An 18,980-nucleotide genomic window follows, 5' to 3' on the forward strand; every position below is an offset into this window, starting at 1 on the left:
CCTATTTATAGGCTGAACAGAAGTTGTGGCATGGCCCCATGTCCGTTGGGCACGGCCCCGTGTCCATCCTTCTCTCTTTCTTCATTAATTGCAGTTTTTCTGCATTAGTTGACTAAGCCCCCGTGTCCGCTGAGCACGACCCCGTGTGCAGAAGCGTATCTGTACTATCAAGATTTGCCTGGATTCTGCGAATCTTATAGTTGACCACGGCCCCGTGTCCGCTGAGCACGGCCCCGTGGTGGGCGATAGAAGCTTCTACAACTTTGTCTTTTCTGTTGACACTTGGGCACGCCCCCGTGCTCACTGAGCACGGGGCGTGTTCAGCCTTCTGTTCTCTTTGTTTTGCTTGGGAAGATGCTGTCGGGGGGTCGGGCATGCCACGTTTGTTCCTTTTCTTGTATTTATGTTAGATTTAGTTGCCTTTTTACTTCTTTTGTTTATTTGAGCTCATTTAATCCTGTAAATACAAAAGGAAGACAAAAACACACTTTTTCCAACATTAGTACTAGAAAAGGGTTAGTTTTACGCCACAATTGATGTAATTTATATGTTGCATTTTGTGCACATCAATTACGATGACTTGTCCACCATCTCTTTGGTGTGACAATATTGGAGCTACATATCTTGCAGTCAACCTGGTGTTTCATCAACGTACGAAACACTTGGAGATTGACTTGCATTTTATTCATGATATGGTTTTGGCGGGTATTTTACATGTTAGGTATGTTTCTACTACACTTCAAATTGCAGATATCTTGACCAAAGGCTTGTCTAGTGTTCGTTTTGACAGTCTGAGGTCCAAGCTTCACGTAGATGCTCCCCGTTTAGCTTGAGGGGGCGTATTAGAGTATATGTATATGTTGTGTATTTGTGCAGAGGTGGTTATGCTAGTTGAGAGTTAGTTGAGTTTGTTGATAGGTTGTTCATGTATGGTTGTCTATATAAAAAGAGATGTTGTATCATTGTAAACATAACAAGAAATGAGATCTTGATACTTTTACAAGATGTCCTAAAATCCTTCTTAAGATCAGCAACCCTTCTTATACAAATAGTAAGCTTTTAACCTCCCCGGAACAAAGCAATTATATTATATTTATCATAAAGGACGATTTTTGTAATTTAACACAATATATTATATTTAAAGCTTGTTTAATTTCTTTAATACAAACAAAAAGAAATACCGAGAACATCAAATTTATGCTTTGTTACCAAAGTCCTCATTAGCTACTGAAAACTTAAAATCAGCCTTCACGCAATTGTTTGCCACAACCCTATTCAAAACTTTATTAGATGATCAAGATACTATATGGAGTTTGTTAACTGTCTCACAACTTCACTCGTTCTTCCCAGATTTTAACGCCAACTGCGCTCGAAATTCTTTTTTGGTTTTAAAAAGAACCCCGTGAATTTCTTCAAAATGAGGCGTAGTTGCACTCTTTGTATTTTCAACCCATTGAAGAACCTTCTTGTAAGGACTTAAGATCCGATCATGAAGCTCCTCGCTCAGAATCTGAAAACTCATGCTTTTTTGTGCTTATGCAGTATTTACCAAAAAGACAGCAAGTTAAAAAGTTTTTACATCATTACCTCAAGTGCCATGACTTCAGATACCAAGTTAAGATCAGTAATTGATGGTTGAGATCTTCCAACCAAAAATGGTCCATCTTTTAGCCAAAAAGTTTCTAATACAGTCAACGCTTTCTCAAGCGTCTTCTCAGCTTCTTCGTTTGCTTTAGGGTTTGAAGGGATGCCTTTTAGTGGATAGATGACACTGTTCATAATAACTCCAACTAAAATCGAAGCATAAAATCGAGCATATCATGAAACCATCCTACAAAACTTCACTATAAATGGGAAAATTGAGATTTATATGATTATATCACCTGACCCACGACGTAAATTGGCATGATGCCAGTCTAAAACAGAGTGGACCTTAGCTCTTACAATAAGATAACTGGGATACCTATATGGATAGAACAAATAAATATACATATTACAACGAGAACAGTTTTACTTTAAGTTTAGAATTTGTATAAAGATATGGAGGGAGATGAAAAACGACTTACCAGTGACTAGCCACTCCGGGGTACTTACAAGATAAGTAAATAAGAATTGTGTGACTGCAGGAGCACGCCAATCAACATAAACCGAAGTAACATAACCTTAAACCTTGAACCCTAAACCATATAAAGAAGGATTTTGAAAAAAGAAGCAAAACCTCTCAAATAGTGTAAAATCTCCATCAACTATCGTTGGAACTTGGCTCATGGGATTTATTGCTGCATAAAATTAACACGATTAGTTATCATCCTTAGGTGTTGTCAATGATTCTTTTCTTCCTTATTCAACTAAAGATACACAATTGAATAGTACTTAACAAACCTTTATATTCAGGGGTATGTTGCTGGTTTTTGAAGATATCTATGGTGATTTCCTCAAAATCTATCCCATTCATCATTTATACAAAATAAATAAAAAACCAAATTAGAAAAGATTCAGCTGGCTTTCTACTTCTCACTGGAAGCAGACTCTCTATTCCTATATCTTATCCTCCTTAGACCCTACCTTAGCTTTGCTATTAGTGGGATTTACTAAGTATGATGATGATGATCAGTTGGTTTTCTACTTGCAGATCTAAATACACAAATACAACACTTCAAATCACAGAAACTGAAGTGAAATTAAGAAATTTCTCTTAGGAAAAACAGTAACATATATAAAGTCACCAGTAAAATTTAGAAATATTTTTCTGATAATATGTTGTTGTAACTAATGTCACAAACACTAGAGCGTATAGTGGACGAACACATTTAGTTAACTCATAGATGTTAATAAACATTTTTTAGTAAATTATGCATAAACAACAGAATGAGAAGATGGAAGATCATATATATAAAGATCCGTTAGTAACCACCTTTTATTGCGAGAACCACGAGAACTAATGTGAACACAACAAAAAATACCTAAAATAGCTAAAAAACACAAAAAAAAAATTAATATTTTTTATAAAAAAAGTTGCTACTTTTAGTAGCCAAAATTTTTTTTTATTTTTTTTTTTAAAAAAAAATTTTGCTACTAAAAGTAGTGATTTTAACTTAAAAAATATAAAAAAAAATAATTTTGTGTGTTTTTTAAATTTTTTTAGATTTTTTTAGGTTTTTTGGGGGTTTAGTTTTTAGCATTTTAGCTTGGGGGGGGGGGGTTAGGTTTTTTTTAGCTATTTTAGGTTGTGTTGACATTGGTTCTCGCGGTTCTCGCAATAAAGGTGGTTCTCGCATCAACCTCACCCTATATATATATATATAGGGGATGGTTTAAATGAAAACCACTTTTATTGTGAAAACTCGAAAACTAACTAAAAAAAGCCTAAAAAACACACAAAAAAAAAAATTTTTTTTTTTCAATTTTTCTTTATAAAAATCGCTAGTTTTTATATATAAAAAAGAACTTTTTTTCAAAAAAAAAAAAAAATTTGTGTAGTGCACATGTGTAATAATACACATGTGTAGTACACATACATATGTGCAGTATTACACATGTGCACTACACAAAAAAAAAAAATTTTTTTTTTGAAAATGTTTTTTTTATATTAAAAAACCTGTGAAATTTTGATTGCAAAAAAAAAATTTTGTATGTTTTTTTGGCTTTTTTTAATTAGTTTTCGAGTTTTCACAATAACTAGTGGTTTTCATTTGAACCTTCCCCTATATATATATATATATATATATATATATATATATATATATATATATATATATATATATATATATATATATATATATTACTTGCAGAAGATGAGAATTGCACGAGACGGTTGGGACATTCGATCACAGTATACTTTAAGCGTCATTTTTCTCTTAGGAATCTGATCAAACTTCAAGTCTTTTGAGTTTTTAGTGTTGAGATGAAGAGCATCTGGTTTGCTTATATATATATACTAGGTGTACACCCGTGTGAATACACGGGTTTGTTCTAATAACGATCGGAATCAAATACTAAAAACATATTATAATATATTATTTAAATTCTTTGTGTTTGTTTACATATCTTTATAAAACAATGTTAAACATATGATCCGTCATAAATTATTAGATAAGGTTTGATATAGAAATAACCTAACTAATTGATAATATGTTGTCTAAAATTAAAGCATGACCTAATTTTATGTTGTCTAATAATAAAAAGATGACTTAATTTAAATAACCAAATGTCATTGAACAATTCAATAAAGCCCATATCTTTGATACTATTAACATTAAGAGAAAAATGCAATTTGCATCCATGTGGTTTGTGCGAACATACAATACAATACAGAGACAAAACGTCATACCAACTTTTAATACATACAATACAGAGACAAAACGTCATACCAACTTCGTAGACTTGACGGAACTTACAGACTCGATAACAAAAGACCGTAACATACAATACAGAACAAAACGTCATACCACCACAAGCAATTGTGGATCTTTACTGACGGGTGCACTTCGGAATGTAGCAAATATGAATGAATATAACTCCAGTGTAGCTAATTACATATCTGCCACTTGAGTTATATTCATTCATATGAATGAATATAACCCTAATGTAGCTCTTCGATTTTTCTTGAAATTCCAGAGCTCGCTAATTACATATCTGCCACTGGGGTTATATTCCATTCATATGCAATTGATTGTTCTGATCAATTACTTCCTTATGTGCACCACACCATCTTCTAGGAGGTTGTCAAGTGTTCTCGCCTTCGTAGTTGGTGTTTTGCATATGTTTACATCAGCAGCCATTCTGTACAATATTTTCACAAAGAACATCACAAACAAACCTTGTTTTGATACTACTACGATAGCATAGAACAAAAACAAAACAAACAAACAGAACAAAGCAAAACAAAAACAAAACAAACAAACAGAACAAAACAAAACAGAACAAAAACATCACAAACAAACCTGGAAAACTGAAACGAAAATACTCAAATCAACCCATTCACAAATATCTGATTATCATCATTATGCGGCATTCAGATTATCAAAGAACTGATTATCAAAAACTTATTATCAAAGAACTGATTATGAAAAACTGATTCACAAATAACTGATTATCATCATGATGCGGCATGCAGATTACCAAAAACTGAAACCAAAATACCCAAATCAACCCTCTGTTTTTCACAAAAACATTCACAAATAACTGATTATCATCATCATGCGGCATTCAGATTATCAAAAACTGGTTACCAAAGACATTATCAAAAACTGTTTATCAAAAACTGAAACCAAAATATCCAAATCAACCCTCTATTTTTTGACAAAAAAACATTCACAAATAACTGATTATCATCACGATGCGGCATTCAGATTATCAAAAACTGATTATCAAAAACTGAAACCAAAATACCCAAGTCAACCCTCTGTTTTTCACAAAAATATTCACAAATAACTGATTATCATCATCATGCGGCATTCAGATTATCAAAAACTGATTACCAAAGACATTATCAAAAACTGAAACCAAAATATCCAAATCAACCCTCTGTTTTTCACAAAAACATTCACAAATAATTGATTATCATCATCATGCGGCATTCAGATTATCAAAAACTGAAACCAAAATACCCAAATCAACCCTCTGTTTTTTCACAAATAACTAATTCACTATACGTAGCTGATTATCATCATCATGCGGCATTCAGATTATCAAAAACTAAGTATCAAAAACTGAAACCAAAATACCCAAATCAACCCTCTCTTTTTTCACAAATAACTGATTATCATCATCATCATGTGGCATTCAGATTATCAAATAACTGATTATCAAAAACTTATCACCAAAATACCCAAATCAACCCTCTGTTTTTCACAAAAACATCACAAATATCAAAAACATATATAGATAAGATAAAGATCCAAACCTCTGTTTTGAAGATGAAGATTGATGAAGATGATGAAGATGGATTAAGATGATGATGATGATGATGATGATGATGATGATGATGATGATGATGATGATGATGATGATGATGATGATGATGATGATGATGAATGTTGGGAGTTGAGAGAGAGATTAACATCAAGATTTTTTAAGAAGTGTGTGATGATGAGAAGTGTGATGATGATTATAAAAAGCAATTATAAAAATTTCTCAGTCACCTCTAGATATATAGATTTAATAATTATTATTTTATGTATTATAATATAATTAAATTATTTTTCATAATAATTTTTTAAATAGTAGATATTATTATTTAAAAATATATTTAATATATTAATTATAATTTATATAAACAGAGGGCTCATTTTATATATTATAATATAATTAAATTATTTTTCATAATAATTTTTTAACTAGTAGATATTATTATTTAAAAAATATATATTTATTATATTAATTATAATTTATATAAACAGTGGGCTCATTTAACCCCGCGAGCCGGCTTGAGCTCGATAAGTGAACCACATGCTCAAGCTCGTTTACTTAATAAGCTCCTTTTTAGGCTCGGGCTGAAGCTCATTTAAGATTGCCTTGTTTCAGTCTTTTATTAACCAAGCTCGAGTTGCTCAGCTCGTTCACACCCTGTAAACTTTTTTCAGCCCCTTTGGCTCACTTTGGGTGTTATCGTTACCTCTCAATCTATACCCCTAAATATGTAACAGGCTTAAGGTTAGCAATATTATACCTCAGACAATGGATTGGAAGATGATCGTCGATCAACTACTTTTGGACTTCTGACTTTAGATATTTTGGCAACTGGATTTTGCGAGGAAGAATGATCAGCCTCTGTCCCTGAAGTTTTGAGCCGCATAACAGCTTTTTGTGTACTCTGGGGCACCTCCAAGGTTGCAGCTCTTTTAACAGATAAGATTCATTAAAATGTTAATTACTATTAGTATCTACTTATCTAATAAATGGGGATTAAGGATAATGTCATAAAACAGCACTCCTACAATCATAGACAGTTATTTTAAAAACGGTTATGTCAATTCGTGCAAAAATGATCTCATATTTATATTTAAAATTAAAATTGTTAACCAATAAAAGGATTTTATATTTAACTTTAAAATTGTAATCTTTTTAATTGAACTTTTTTAAACAATAACCAAGACTAATGGATATTTCTGCAACAATATTCATTGGGCCAAGACTAATGGAAGTTGTTTTGTTATTATTTAAACTGGTAAAAGTGAAATTGCAAAATTCTGATTTTGAAACTTTGAATATTCAATATTAAACCATAGTATTACAAAATTATGATTTTGAAAAATAATAAAAATAAAAAATTAAACATTACAATTAACACTTCCTAGAATATCTCGTTCTCTCGCCTTCTTCCATGCAATTTCATTTTTTGTTTTAATTTGTAGATCAGCTAGCATATCACAGGTCTTCTGATCCTGTTTCAGCAAATTTGTAATAAACTCTTCTGCTTTTTCTTTAAACTCTGTTGGAGTAGAACAGGCAACTTCATCCAGTAGTGCAATGCTACTTCAGGTTTGTTTATAATAATTATCACTAACCATAGCAACTTTTATGTTGAGTTCTTCAGCGTTTCTCTGTTCTTGGAGTGACCAGGTTGAAAATTCGATTTTAAGATCAGTAGTATCTGACTAGTGGTAGAAGGTTTTCCTTGCCATTTAGGAAGAATGTGAGTGTTTTTGGACGATTTGTTTTAGGATGAAGGTTTTTTTTTTTTAAATTGAAGTGTTGATGTTTCCAAGTAAACTAAAAATGATCCTTTATAGTGTTTAAAATGTTTGATAGGGTAAATGAAGAGACATCTCCTAATTATGATAACCTTTTTTTTTTTTTGAAGGTTTCAATTTTGTTCTTTGGTTTTCTACATATTTAATTTTACTTGTTTTCCCATGAAAACTCAGTTTTCAAAGTTGATAGGATAACTAAACAGGCATTTCCCATATACACGTTTTTTACTCTTAAATCATTAAATGTACATGGTTTTTAAGTATAAATGTTTATTTAATGATTGCCTTTAAAGCTGACCTTTGGCCTGTTACATATACTTTATAATAGCATTGCCAATAAAAAGTTTTTTCATCAAAACAGATTCATTCAGTGAAACAGAGGAGCAACTATTATTGTTTTGCTTTAGTTCTTATAAATATATTAAAATGGAGTCATATACTTCTGCAAAATCTGACGATTTCAAGCAACACTTTATTAAACAAATCGAAGACCAAGTTTTGGCTGATAGGTCTACTCTTCAAGAGTTGAAGAGGTGTTTTAACGGACTGAAATTTGGTCTGCTGACAAGAGACCAGGTTTCGAGGGACTTGAGGGCGATGCCGACTACTTCCATACGTGACCTATGTGTTGCGAGTAATATAGAATGTGGAGAAAGAGACCTGGAGTTCATGAGAAAGATCAATGAGATACATCGAGAGGTTCAGTGCTCCATGGAGTTGAAGTTAAAGTTTCTTGATTCTTGCTGTTAGAGTTAGATGTGTCTGATTAGTTTTCTTTTTTATATGTAATTGCTACTTTCTTAATACTTCATATTTTATAAGTATTAATTTTTTTATCACAGTTTACTTTTACATCTTTTCATGAGTTTGAAGATAAAGAGACGGTGTTCCATTTTCGATAAATTAGAAAATATTTCATCTAAATTTTTTTTCTTAAGATTGTTGTTTGGTACCATGGATGATCTATTTAATGTTCATTTACGTGCTGACTTTAACAATTTTGGAAGCGAAACAGTTTCAACAAACACGGGTAACTTTTTCCTTAATTTTAATTAAATTAAGATTGTTTGGTACTTGAAGATATTCTAGGGCTAAAGTCGAAAGCCACATTAGGGGCAACAGCACTCAATATGGTAGTCTTACAAACTCAAGTGTAGTTGTTTGATCAATTGCTTCTAATGTTTTATTAGCACTTTATTGATTCTTTGTTAGTTACAGTTGATGATGATCATAGTATCTTACACATGGTTGTTGTGAGTCATCCACATATATATCAACATTTAATTTCTTAAATTCTTGCTTGTATGTATCTTAGTTTGTTTCAGTCATTGACTTTGTCTACGACCCTCCTACTTATGTTTCACTATGTTGATTTTAGGTATGGTTTTCGTCTTTTCAATTTTTTTTTGGTTTTGTTTTCAATGCACAATTTTGGTTTTGTCATAGGTTCTTCAAACACACACCGACTTGGTCTCAGCTAACCAACTTTCTAAGGAAAAGGAAAGACTGAATTTGAAGTTTACAAACAACAAAGTACAATGTACCAATTTCAATGCATGTAATAAAAGTATAAAAGACTAAGCCCATGATCTAATTGAAAACTGAATACCCTTTCCTTAAAAGAAGTAACTTGCAAAGATGTTATGAGATGCACTTGATTTTACTGCAAGAAAAAGAGAAGAAATTACCTGAATACCCTTTCCGGAGAGAAACTGTTGTGACATCAATTGATTTGATTGATCGAACATCAAACCGTCCTTCAAAATCCATGTAAACCAATCAGCATTTGACTTGGACCTGAGGCAGATCCGTCAATTGATCCGACGATCCACCAGTACCGTCTCGTGACGTCCTTCTTCAATATAAAAAAAAACAAATCAAACACAGCAGATGCACTGCACCTTCAAAACTACAAATCTACTTAAAAAGCCATATGATTCAATAATATATACCATGACAAATTATAGCCGACATTCATAGTTATAACAACTATAGTTATATAAAACTGTTAATCAATTTCTACAGATAGTACATATCATTTAAAATATACAACCGAGCACAAATAGATCGAGTAATTTGAATGTATTGACTCAACTTCTTAATTAAACTCTTTAACAGAGGACTGAGTAGCATTAAGGGAAGCCTAATATATGCATATGAAAAAAGTAAACTAAATCCTAACAAACCAATGGCTGCCTTACAATACCATCAAAATATAAACAACAAACTGAAAATAACATGTAACAGATTTAAACAAAATAACTCAAGAGGAGCACTTTAAACGTAGTTAGGCAGCCTTTGTTTTAGACATTGACAGGTAAACAAAATAACTCAGCATACATAATCCCCCCCCCCCTTAACTTTAACATTTTTATTTCTTTTCCTTATTATCATGTCCTGTCATAGTGTAACACCCCGAAAATATAAATCCTTATATTAGAAAATTCAAAGAGTTAATAAACAAGAATTTACCAACTAGGAACTTAACCTAGTTAAATTCAAGTCTTGAAATAATACATATTATGGTTAAAACACTTAAACTTAGAGAAAATCATAGTTAAGGGTCTAAACTTGTCAAAAATCGAAAGTTAGTTACTAATTGTAACAAAACCAAACCAAACACACCAAAATTTGTGTGTCTGGTCGATCAAGGAGAAGAGGGGCGAACAGGGGATTCTCCAAACCCTAGCTTCACACTAAAATCTGCAAATTGAAGCCTCAAATCCGTTCCAAATCAAATTCTAAACACAAATTAGCAAACCCCTTGTTGTAAGGATCAAAAGGTATGTAAAATCTTGGTGTTTTGATCCATCACGAATTCTAGGTTAACTTTGAAAAACTGAAATTTAGCCTAGATATGTAATGCATGAATGAATCTTGAAGTAATTTGATGTCTATGGTTAAACCCTAGGTGATTCCTTGTCAAAACCTTGCATCATGTTTGTAAGGTTTGGGGTTTACATGTGGGGAACAAATGAACTGAAGGAAACTTGGTGAATACTAGAGATTTTGACTCTTGATCTAGCAAAATCTGAATTAGTGAAGTAATTCAGAAATATTGATGTCAAGATGTATGTAAAAAAAAATTTATTAAATAAAGTGAAATTAGATGTTAAATTTCAAGTCACAAACTTGGTAATGATTGTAGGAGATAAGTAATAACAAAAGCTTTATTGTTTGCGATGTATGTGAAAACTGTACAATGAACATTGATGACGAGGAATACGCAATAGACTTGATTCCGATGTCGATGGGAGAATTCCAAGTGATAGTGGGAATGGATTGGCTATCTCGTTACCACGCGAAAGTGGTTTGTTTCCGAAAGGAAATAAAACTAACGTATCCTAGCGGAAAACAAGTTACGATATATGGTGAAAAAGGAGGTAACCCGGTGATATGCACAATGCGAGAAGCCCATAAACTCATGAAACATGGATGCAAGGCCTATATGGTATACGCAAGCGAAACGGAAAAAGAACCCCTCAAAATTGGGGATGTACCGGTGGTGCGAGATTATGAAGATGTGTTTCCGGAAGAACTACCGGGGATACCACCAGAACGGGAGGTAGAGTTCGGAATCGAGTTGATTCCGGGCGCGAAACCCGTGGCCAAGGCGCCATACCGACTTGCACCGTCGGAGTTACAAGAATTGATGTCTCAAATTCAGGAATTTCTTGACAAGGGGTTTATCCGACTGAGTGTGTCTCCGTGGGGCGCACTAGTCTTATTCGTGAAAAAGAAGGATGGCAGTATGCGCATGTGTATCGATTACCGAGAGTTAAACAAACTCACGGTGAAGAATCGATACCCACTTCCAAGAATTGATGATTTGTTTGACCAACTACAAGGAGCAAGTTGGTTCTCCAAAATTGATCTCCGATCTGGTTATCACCAATTGAAAGTCAAGGAGGAAGACGTACCGAAGACGGCCTTTCGTACACGGTACGGGCATTATGAGTTCCTTGTAATGCCCTTCGGATTGACAAATGCACCCGCGGCTTTCATGGACCTCATGAACCGGGTTTGCAAACCCATGCTAGATAAGTCGGTAATTGTATTTATCGATGACATTTTGGTATATTCGAAGAATGAAGCTGAGCACGTGTGTCATTTGCGGGAAGTATTAGACACACTCAGACGAGAAAAACTATATGCAAAATTTTCTAAGTGCGCTTTCTGGCTAAGAGAGGTGCAATTTCTTGGACATATCATTAGTACCGATGGAGTACTAGTGGATCCGTCCAAGGTAGAATCGGTGTCAAAATGGAACCCTCCAAGAAACCCCTCGAAAATCCGAAGCTTTTTAGGGCTTGCGGGATATTATCGGAAATTCATACAGGATTTCTCCAAAATTGCCTTGCCATTGACCAAATTGACTCGCAAGGAGGAAAAGTTTGTATGGGGCGTTAAGCAAGAGGAAGCTTTCCAAACGCTCAAAGAAAGGTTGACCCACGCTCCGGTGTTAACATTACCGGAAGGGACTGATGAAATGGTGGTTTACTCGGATGCTTCCCATTTGGGGCTCGGGTGTGTTTTGATGCAACGAGGTAAGGTCATCGCCTACGCCTCGAGGCAATTGAAGGTTCATGAAAAGAAATACCCGGTTCACGAATTGGAATTGGCGGCGGTGGTGTTTGCCTTAAAGATATGGAGGCATTACTTGTACGGGGTAAAATTTACAATCTTGACCGACCATAAAAGCTTGAAATATTTCTTCGATCATTTCTTCGATCAGAAGGAATTAAACATGAGACAAAGGCGGTGGTTGGAAACGGTCAAAGATTTCGATTGTGAAATACATTACCACCCTGGGAAGGCCAATGTAGTGGCCGATGCGCTGAGTCGCAAAGCAGATTATACCCCGATACGGGTACGATCAATGCAACTTGTTGTGACTTCAAGCTTACTAGAACGAATTCGAGAAGCACAGGATGAAGCTATAAAGACGGAAAACTGGAAAAAGGAAAGAATTATCGGCCAAGTTAAAGACCTAGAGATAGGCAGTCACGGCCTAAAGACTCGTTTTAATAGAATCTGGGTCCCTAACACGTGTGAGGTTAAGAAGCTTCTACTTGATGAAGCTCATAAATCCCGTTATTACATTCATCCAGGAGCGACCAAGATGTATAATGACTTGAAGCAAAACTATTGGTGGCCCGGAATGAAGCGGGACACCGTGAAATACGTGGAAAAGTGTTTGACTTGCCTACAAGTTAAGGCGGAACACCAAAAGCCATATGGTAAACTCCAACCGTTTGAAATCCCGGTTTGGAAATGGGAGCAAATTACGATGGACCTATTGACCAAACTGCCTAAAACAAGCCGTGGTTTTGATGCTATATGGGTAGTCGTGGATAGGTTAACTAAAAGTGCTTACTTCATCCCGATTCGTGAGACTTATACGTCTGAGAAAATGTCAGAAGTATACACCAATGAAATCATAGCAAGGCATGGGGTACCGATATCCATTGTGTCAGACAGAGATACTCGGTTTACTTCGAAATTCTGGCGTGAATTCCAAGAACAAATGGGAACTAAATTGTTCCTTAGCACTGCTTACCATCCACAAACGGATGGGCAGAGTGAAAGAACAATACAAACGTTGGGAGATATGCTGCGGGCTTGCATTATTGACTTTGGAGGTAGTTGGGATGTCCATTTACCCTTGGTCGAATTTGCATATAACAATAGCTATCACACGAGTATTAAAATGGCCCCGTATAAGCTATTATATGGCAGAAAATGTCGGACTCCGGTATGTTGGGGAGAAGTGGGTCCACGGGGGCTAGCACCTACCGATATAATCCGAACTACAAATGCGAAAATCGACATAGTTCGGGCACACTTGAAAGCGGCTTAAGACCGGCAAAAGGCATATGCGGATAAAAGAAATAGGCCAATTGAATTTCAGGTTGGCGATATGGTTATGCTAAAAGTTTCCCCATGGAAGGGTATTATTAGATTCAGAAAAAGGGGAAAACTAAGCCCAAGATTTATTGGGCCATTTAGAGTCACTGAACGGGTTGGTAAAGTAGCATATCGTCTTGAATTACCCGAAGAGTTGAGTGGGATACATAACACATTCCACGTGTCACATCTCCGAAAATGTTTGGCCGATGAAACCGCTCATATCCACTACGATGATATTGAGGTGGATAACAGCCTCAACTATGCAGTAAAACCGATTGCGATTTTAGATCGTAAAGAGAAAAGTTTGAGGAACAAGGTGATAAATCAAGTCAAGGTCAAATGGGAGCACAGAAAAGGGTCAGACACTACGTGGGAATCCGAAGAGGAGATGCGACGTCTCCACCCTACATTATTTGGTACGTAATTCGGTTTCGGGGACGAAACCCTTTTTAAGGGGGGTGGACTTGTAACACCCCGAAAATATAAATCCTTATATTAGAAAATTCAAAGAGTTAATAAACAAGAATTTACCAACTAGGAACTTAACCTAGTTAAATTCAAGTCTTGAAATAATACATATTATGGTTAAAACACTTAAACTTAGAGAAAATCATAGTTAAGGGTCTAAACTTGTCAAAAATCGAAAGTTAGTTACTAATTGTAACAAAACCAAACCAAACACACCAAAATTTGTGTGTCTGGTCGATCAAGGAGAAGAGGGGCGAACAGGGGATTCTCCAAACCCTAGCTTCACACTAAAATCTGCAAATTGAAGCCTCAAATCCGTTCCAAATCAAATTCTAAACACAAATTAGCAAACCCCTTGTTGTAAGGATCAAAAGGTATGTAAAATCTTGGTGTTTTGATCCATCACGAATTCTAGGTTAACTTTGAAAAACTGAAATTTAGCCTAGATATGTAATGCATGAATGAATCTTGAAGTAATTTGATGTCTATGGTTAAACCCTAGGTGATTCCTTGTCAAAACCTTGCATCATGTTTGTAAGGTTTGGGGTTTACATGTGGGGAACAAATGAACTGAAGGAAACTTGGTGAATACTAGAGATTTTGACACTTGATCTAGCAAAATCTGAATTAGTGAAGTAATTCAGAAATATTGATGTCAAGATGTGTGTAAAAAAAATTTATTAAATAAAGTGAAATTAGATGTTAAATTTCAAGTCACGAACTTGGTAATGATTGTAGGAGAATCTGACTCGTTAGGTGTTTGTTGAAATGCCTAAGTGAGGAATTAAATGTAAAAATTTGGATAAAAACGCAGATTTGATAATGGTCCATAATGATGTGATTTGGTCATAAAAAGAGTTCTAAACATGTTGTAAACTGAAATTTCTAGGCAAAGAGTCCGGATCGTCAAGCGGACAAGCCGAAGGGAATTCACGGGGAAAGGGCGTGCTCTAAAGGTACGAAATTACCGCTTCGTTACATTAAGATTAATTATTGTTTTTTTATGTCGTAGTATAAAGCATGGTAAACAGGATAGACCATTGTGTCACGAAAGTGACTTTGCATCTTAAACAAGTGAACGGGTCAAAACAAGTGATAAGCATGAAATCTTGCATGTCCTGAATGGTGTGTAAATTCAGCACCCAAACGGGTCAAACAAGTTTTGGTAATAAGCACGAAGCTAGACACTATTACATAATGCATGATTTTACATGACGCGTAAGCCGTGTAGCGAACACATTAAGCAAATTGAGAAACTTTGCTCTTAATATAGGAGTTAAAGTTTAGAAATTTAATGCATGACAAATATCACAAACGACTAAACTTGAAGCCTTGGAATTTAGCTTGTAAGCTAATCCGTAGACATACCCTCATGAGAATAGTTGAGTATTATCATAAGTAAAATATGAGTATGGAAAAATTAGCTCGGTCGCTTAACAATTTATGTGAAAGTAAGTTGTTTTGACGCATGAAAAGAATCAGCAAAACTGCATTTGAAACAAAGGAGTTTAGTACAGGGTACACCGTAAATTACGGTGGTACCGTAATTTACGGTGGCCAGTATACTGCTACGGTGGGATCCTACTGGTTTACGGTAGGTTCCAAATTGTCCAGAAGCCACCGTAACTTACGGTGACACCGTAAGTTACGGTGGAGCCCAGCTTGATGTGATTTTTATTTCAATTTCTTGAATACGTTTTCGGACCTGCTTGAATACGTGAAATTCTAGAATCATAATGCTAATGCTTGTTTAAAATATTTAGTTTTCAGGTACCCAAGTAAAAGGATGATGATCAAGCAATCAAGTCGAACCGAACACACACAATATAACGCTTCCGCACTTGATTTTTTGTTTTGTTACTATGTAAACACTTGTAGTTTTACCTTGAATATCGTTTGGTAGGTTAAACATGTGAATGTTGTAACTAGTTGGTTTTCAAATCTTGAAAGTTTTTGTAAACTCTGAAGTTTTGGCACGAAATGTAAGGTTCTATCTTATAAAATTTAGTATTATAAACTGGGTCTTACACACAGAATCATACAAGTTCCAATAATCAATTAGTCTTACATCAGATACAGTCTACCTACGCAAGAGACATCAATTAGTTTGAGCAAATAGAAAGGATCTTTAAATTACCTAAATACCTAATTTCATGAACTAAACTCTATGCAATTTTAATTATCAACAATTTTCATCAGCAATTTTAAAACAGAGATCTTGTACCTGATAGAAGACAATTGACAGCAGAGCTCTATGAAAACACTACATGTAATGAAAAACCCCAAATTAGAACCCTAATTTCTAAAATACAGCAAATTACCACAAATATTAAAGGATTACATACCAAGATTTGGCCCTTTTGAGTACACTTGATGAAGAAACACTAGATAAACGACCGGGATCGAAATATCTAGGGGGTTTGGATCTGCATAAAAGGGGTTTGTTCTCTCTCGTTTGATTCGATGTTACCGATCTTCCTCTCCGAACTCTGCAAAACAAAGCACCGTTAGCCTCGTCAAGGGGAGAAAGGGGGTTCTCTCCTTGACCCGACTCCGGCGTGAGAATAAGTATGTGTTTATGAAGAAGAAGAAGAAGTATTGAAGAAGTGTGTGTAACTTGAATTTCATATCTGAATTGTTCTCTTATTTATAGCCGAGAGTTTTGGGAAGGAAAACCCGTTTAGTGAAATGTTGACGGAAGATGCTAACCCCGTAAGCGGTTACATTTCCTTCCGTTAAGCTTCTTGATTCGACGTGAGTGCACACGGATCGTGGTTTAGATCTATGGCTAGGGATTTGCCACGTGGAAAGTGATCAAGTGGAGGTTTCTCTCCAATTACATGCTATCATCATGATTTTTAGAGACGCCTAAGGTGCCGACACGTGTCCAGACGGTTGTAACCGTTTAGTGGTGCACGATTGGGTCTTTCTAGAAGATTACTGCTGTAATCTGGTGTGACTCCTTATCGTGTGGAGTCGGCTGAATAAATAAATCCCAAGTCTGGGTATTATCCAGCGGGAGATGCTTATCTCAGGAATTTCATCCTTCGTTTATGGAGGAAAGCGCAAGGCTTTATGATGCGCAAGTGTTACTTGCTATCTGACTTTTTAAGCCTTCTTTGTAGAACCAATGCGCGGCCGCGCAAGGTAAAAAGAGTTGGAAGACGGGGTTGTGGTATAGTTCCAAGTACCTATTATGAGGTTTTTGGGACCTTACCCCTTCACTTGAGGAACATCCTCTTCTTCTAAACCTGGCAGCACACACCAAAACCTCACAAATCAACACAGTCCGAAGCGTTTGTATTCACTCTTTCTTAAAATACAACGGATCTATTCAATATTTCAAACCTATAATAAAAAAATCAACAGTTAGGTCAAAAATAAAGCTCAAATCCTTAAGCTAATTAGAATCTATACTCTTAAATCAGTTAAATCTATTCAAAATAAATACCTCAAAACATCAAAATAAGTGCAAACACACTTAAATCAGTTAAATCTATTCAAAATTTCAATCATATTTTCATAAATCAACTATTAGATTAAACACAAATCTTGCATCAAACACAAATCTTGATCCACCCACCTGCAAGTTTAATCATAAACCCAACTTTTTGTTCAAATTTTGAGTCATATCCAAAACTTTTTGTGCCCTTGAATTCATAAAATTTTGAGTTATTGAAACTCAACACCTTCTAAAATAGTAAAAAAATCATCACATATCCAAAACTTGGACTAATAATCAAGAAAAATAAATCAATAATGTGCCCTTGAATTCATAAAATTATCTAAATTACCAAAAATCCCCTGAAGCACCAGCTATGTAGGTTTTTCTGATGCAAGCAATCTTGTTAATCCTCTTCGGCTCCTGCAGTGGACATCAATACCAGAGTGGTTAGTTTATTCGGATGCAAACTCAAGGTATTCATGTAAATTACAATGGTCATTATAGTCAATCTTTATATTTTCAAGTTTGGGGGGAAAAGGCATATGAACCATACTTTAAGAATCAACTGGAGTTTTCATTCATCGAACATATCTAAGTTACTGTTCTACATCTACAAATCAAAATAAAATTAACATGAGCAAAAATCCCTAACAATTTCATAAAACAACAAAAACCCAAACCAAAGGCAATCATAAACAATCAATAAAACAACAAAAATTAAAAACATTGTGAAGAAAATTAATAAACCTGCCTGTTAGAAACAAAACCACGCGTGTATTGAAATCAAGGAATGGAAAAAAAACAAATCTTGAAACAAATCTCTACTTCCTCTCACAATGTACTACACAAAAATCGTTTACAAAAGTCAATTATAAAATATTTTAGAAAAAAATAAATTAAAAATGATATTGTACCTCTTCGTGACCGGCAAGGTTGACTTTCTCCTTTTTGAAAACAGAGGTTTCGAAATCGAGAGACACCGGCGACTTGGTGATCGTCGGAGATGCAACCATACGAGCTCCCATAACGGAGACAGAGGTCATGTTGGATGGAAATACGCAAGCGTGGAGTGATTTGAAGGAGGTTTTGGATGAGAGAAAGGTTGTGGTGAAACCTAGGGTTTTGAGTGTCGGAGATGGTGAAGAGGAGGTGGTAGGTGGGACGGAGGAGAAGGTGGTTGCGATGGCGGTCGTCATTTAAACTCTTCACGGTGCTCTTCTTTTTCTCTGTAAATTGTAAATGATTAGGTGTATGTTTTAAGAGAGAGGGAGGTATTGAAATTTGAAACTGGAGCCATATTTTGAAATTTGAAATTGAGCCATATTTTGAAATTTGAATTATGTATTATATCTATACTATCTATTAATATATTAATATATATATATATATATATATATTAACATTTTAAATTGTGATTTATGACATAAGCGGAATCTATGTGGCATAGCTAATATGTTGACACG

General features: G+C 34.8%; 2 protein-coding genes across 2 annotated transcripts; both read right to left on the bottom strand.

Annotated features, from left to right (window-relative positions):
• Positions 1-1,333: 1,333 nt before the first annotated feature.
• On the bottom strand, positions 1,334-3,879 carry LOC110902652 (glutathione S-transferase T1). The gene is made up of 7 exons (XM_022149145.2): positions 3,786-3,879; positions 2,383-2,456; positions 2,219-2,279; positions 2,067-2,120; positions 1,884-1,963; positions 1,588-1,790; positions 1,334-1,510 (listed from the first exon to the last, which is right to left on the bottom strand). Exons 1-7 carry the CDS (start codon positions 3,848-3,850, stop codon positions 1,334-1,336), a joined length of 714 nt encoding a protein of 237 aa, XP_022004837.1. The 5' UTR covers positions 3,851-3,879.
• Positions 3,880-17,808: 13,929 nt separating this feature from the next.
• On the bottom strand, positions 17,809-18,743 carry LOC110902651 (ketol-acid reductoisomerase, chloroplastic-like). The gene is made up of 2 exons (XM_022149144.2): positions 18,432-18,743; positions 17,809-17,937 (listed from the first exon to the last, which is right to left on the bottom strand). Exons 1-2 carry the CDS (start codon positions 18,711-18,713, stop codon positions 17,863-17,865), a joined length of 357 nt encoding a protein of 118 aa, XP_022004836.1. The 5' UTR covers positions 18,714-18,743; the 3' UTR covers positions 17,809-17,862.
• Positions 18,744-18,980: the final 237 nt, after the last annotated feature.

Source organism: Helianthus annuus, chromosome 13 (assembly GCF_002127325.2).
Source record: "Helianthus annuus cultivar XRQ/B chromosome 13, HanXRQr2.0-SUNRISE, whole genome shotgun sequence".
Lineage (NCBI taxonomy): Eukaryota > Viridiplantae > Streptophyta > Magnoliopsida > Asterales > Asteraceae > Helianthus > Helianthus annuus.

What these genes read in the sequence shown, in the direction of transcription:
- LOC110902652 (XM_022149145.2), bottom strand. Translation starts at nt 3,850, where the DNA reads ATGACGCTTAAAGTATACTGTGATCGAATGTCCCAACCGTCTCGTGCA. An exon ending in ACATACCCCTGAATATAAAG is followed by an intron (nt 2,280 to 2,382) that starts GTTTGTTAAGTA and finishes AATTTTATGCAG; the next exon opens with CAATAAATCCCATGAGCCAA. An exon ending in CCCGGAGTGGCTAGTCACTG is followed by an intron (nt 1,964 to 2,066) that starts GTAAGTCGTTTT and finishes CTATCCATATAG; the next exon opens with GTATCCCAGTTATCTTATTG.
- LOC110902651 (XM_022149144.2), bottom strand. Translation starts at nt 18,713, where the DNA reads ATGACGACCGCCATCGCAACCACCTTCTCCTCCGTCCCACCTACCACC. An exon ending in ACCTTGCCGGTCACGAAGAG is followed by an intron (nt 17,938 to 18,431) that starts GTACAATATCAT and finishes TGTCCACTGCAG; the next exon opens with GAGCCGAAGAGGATTAACAA.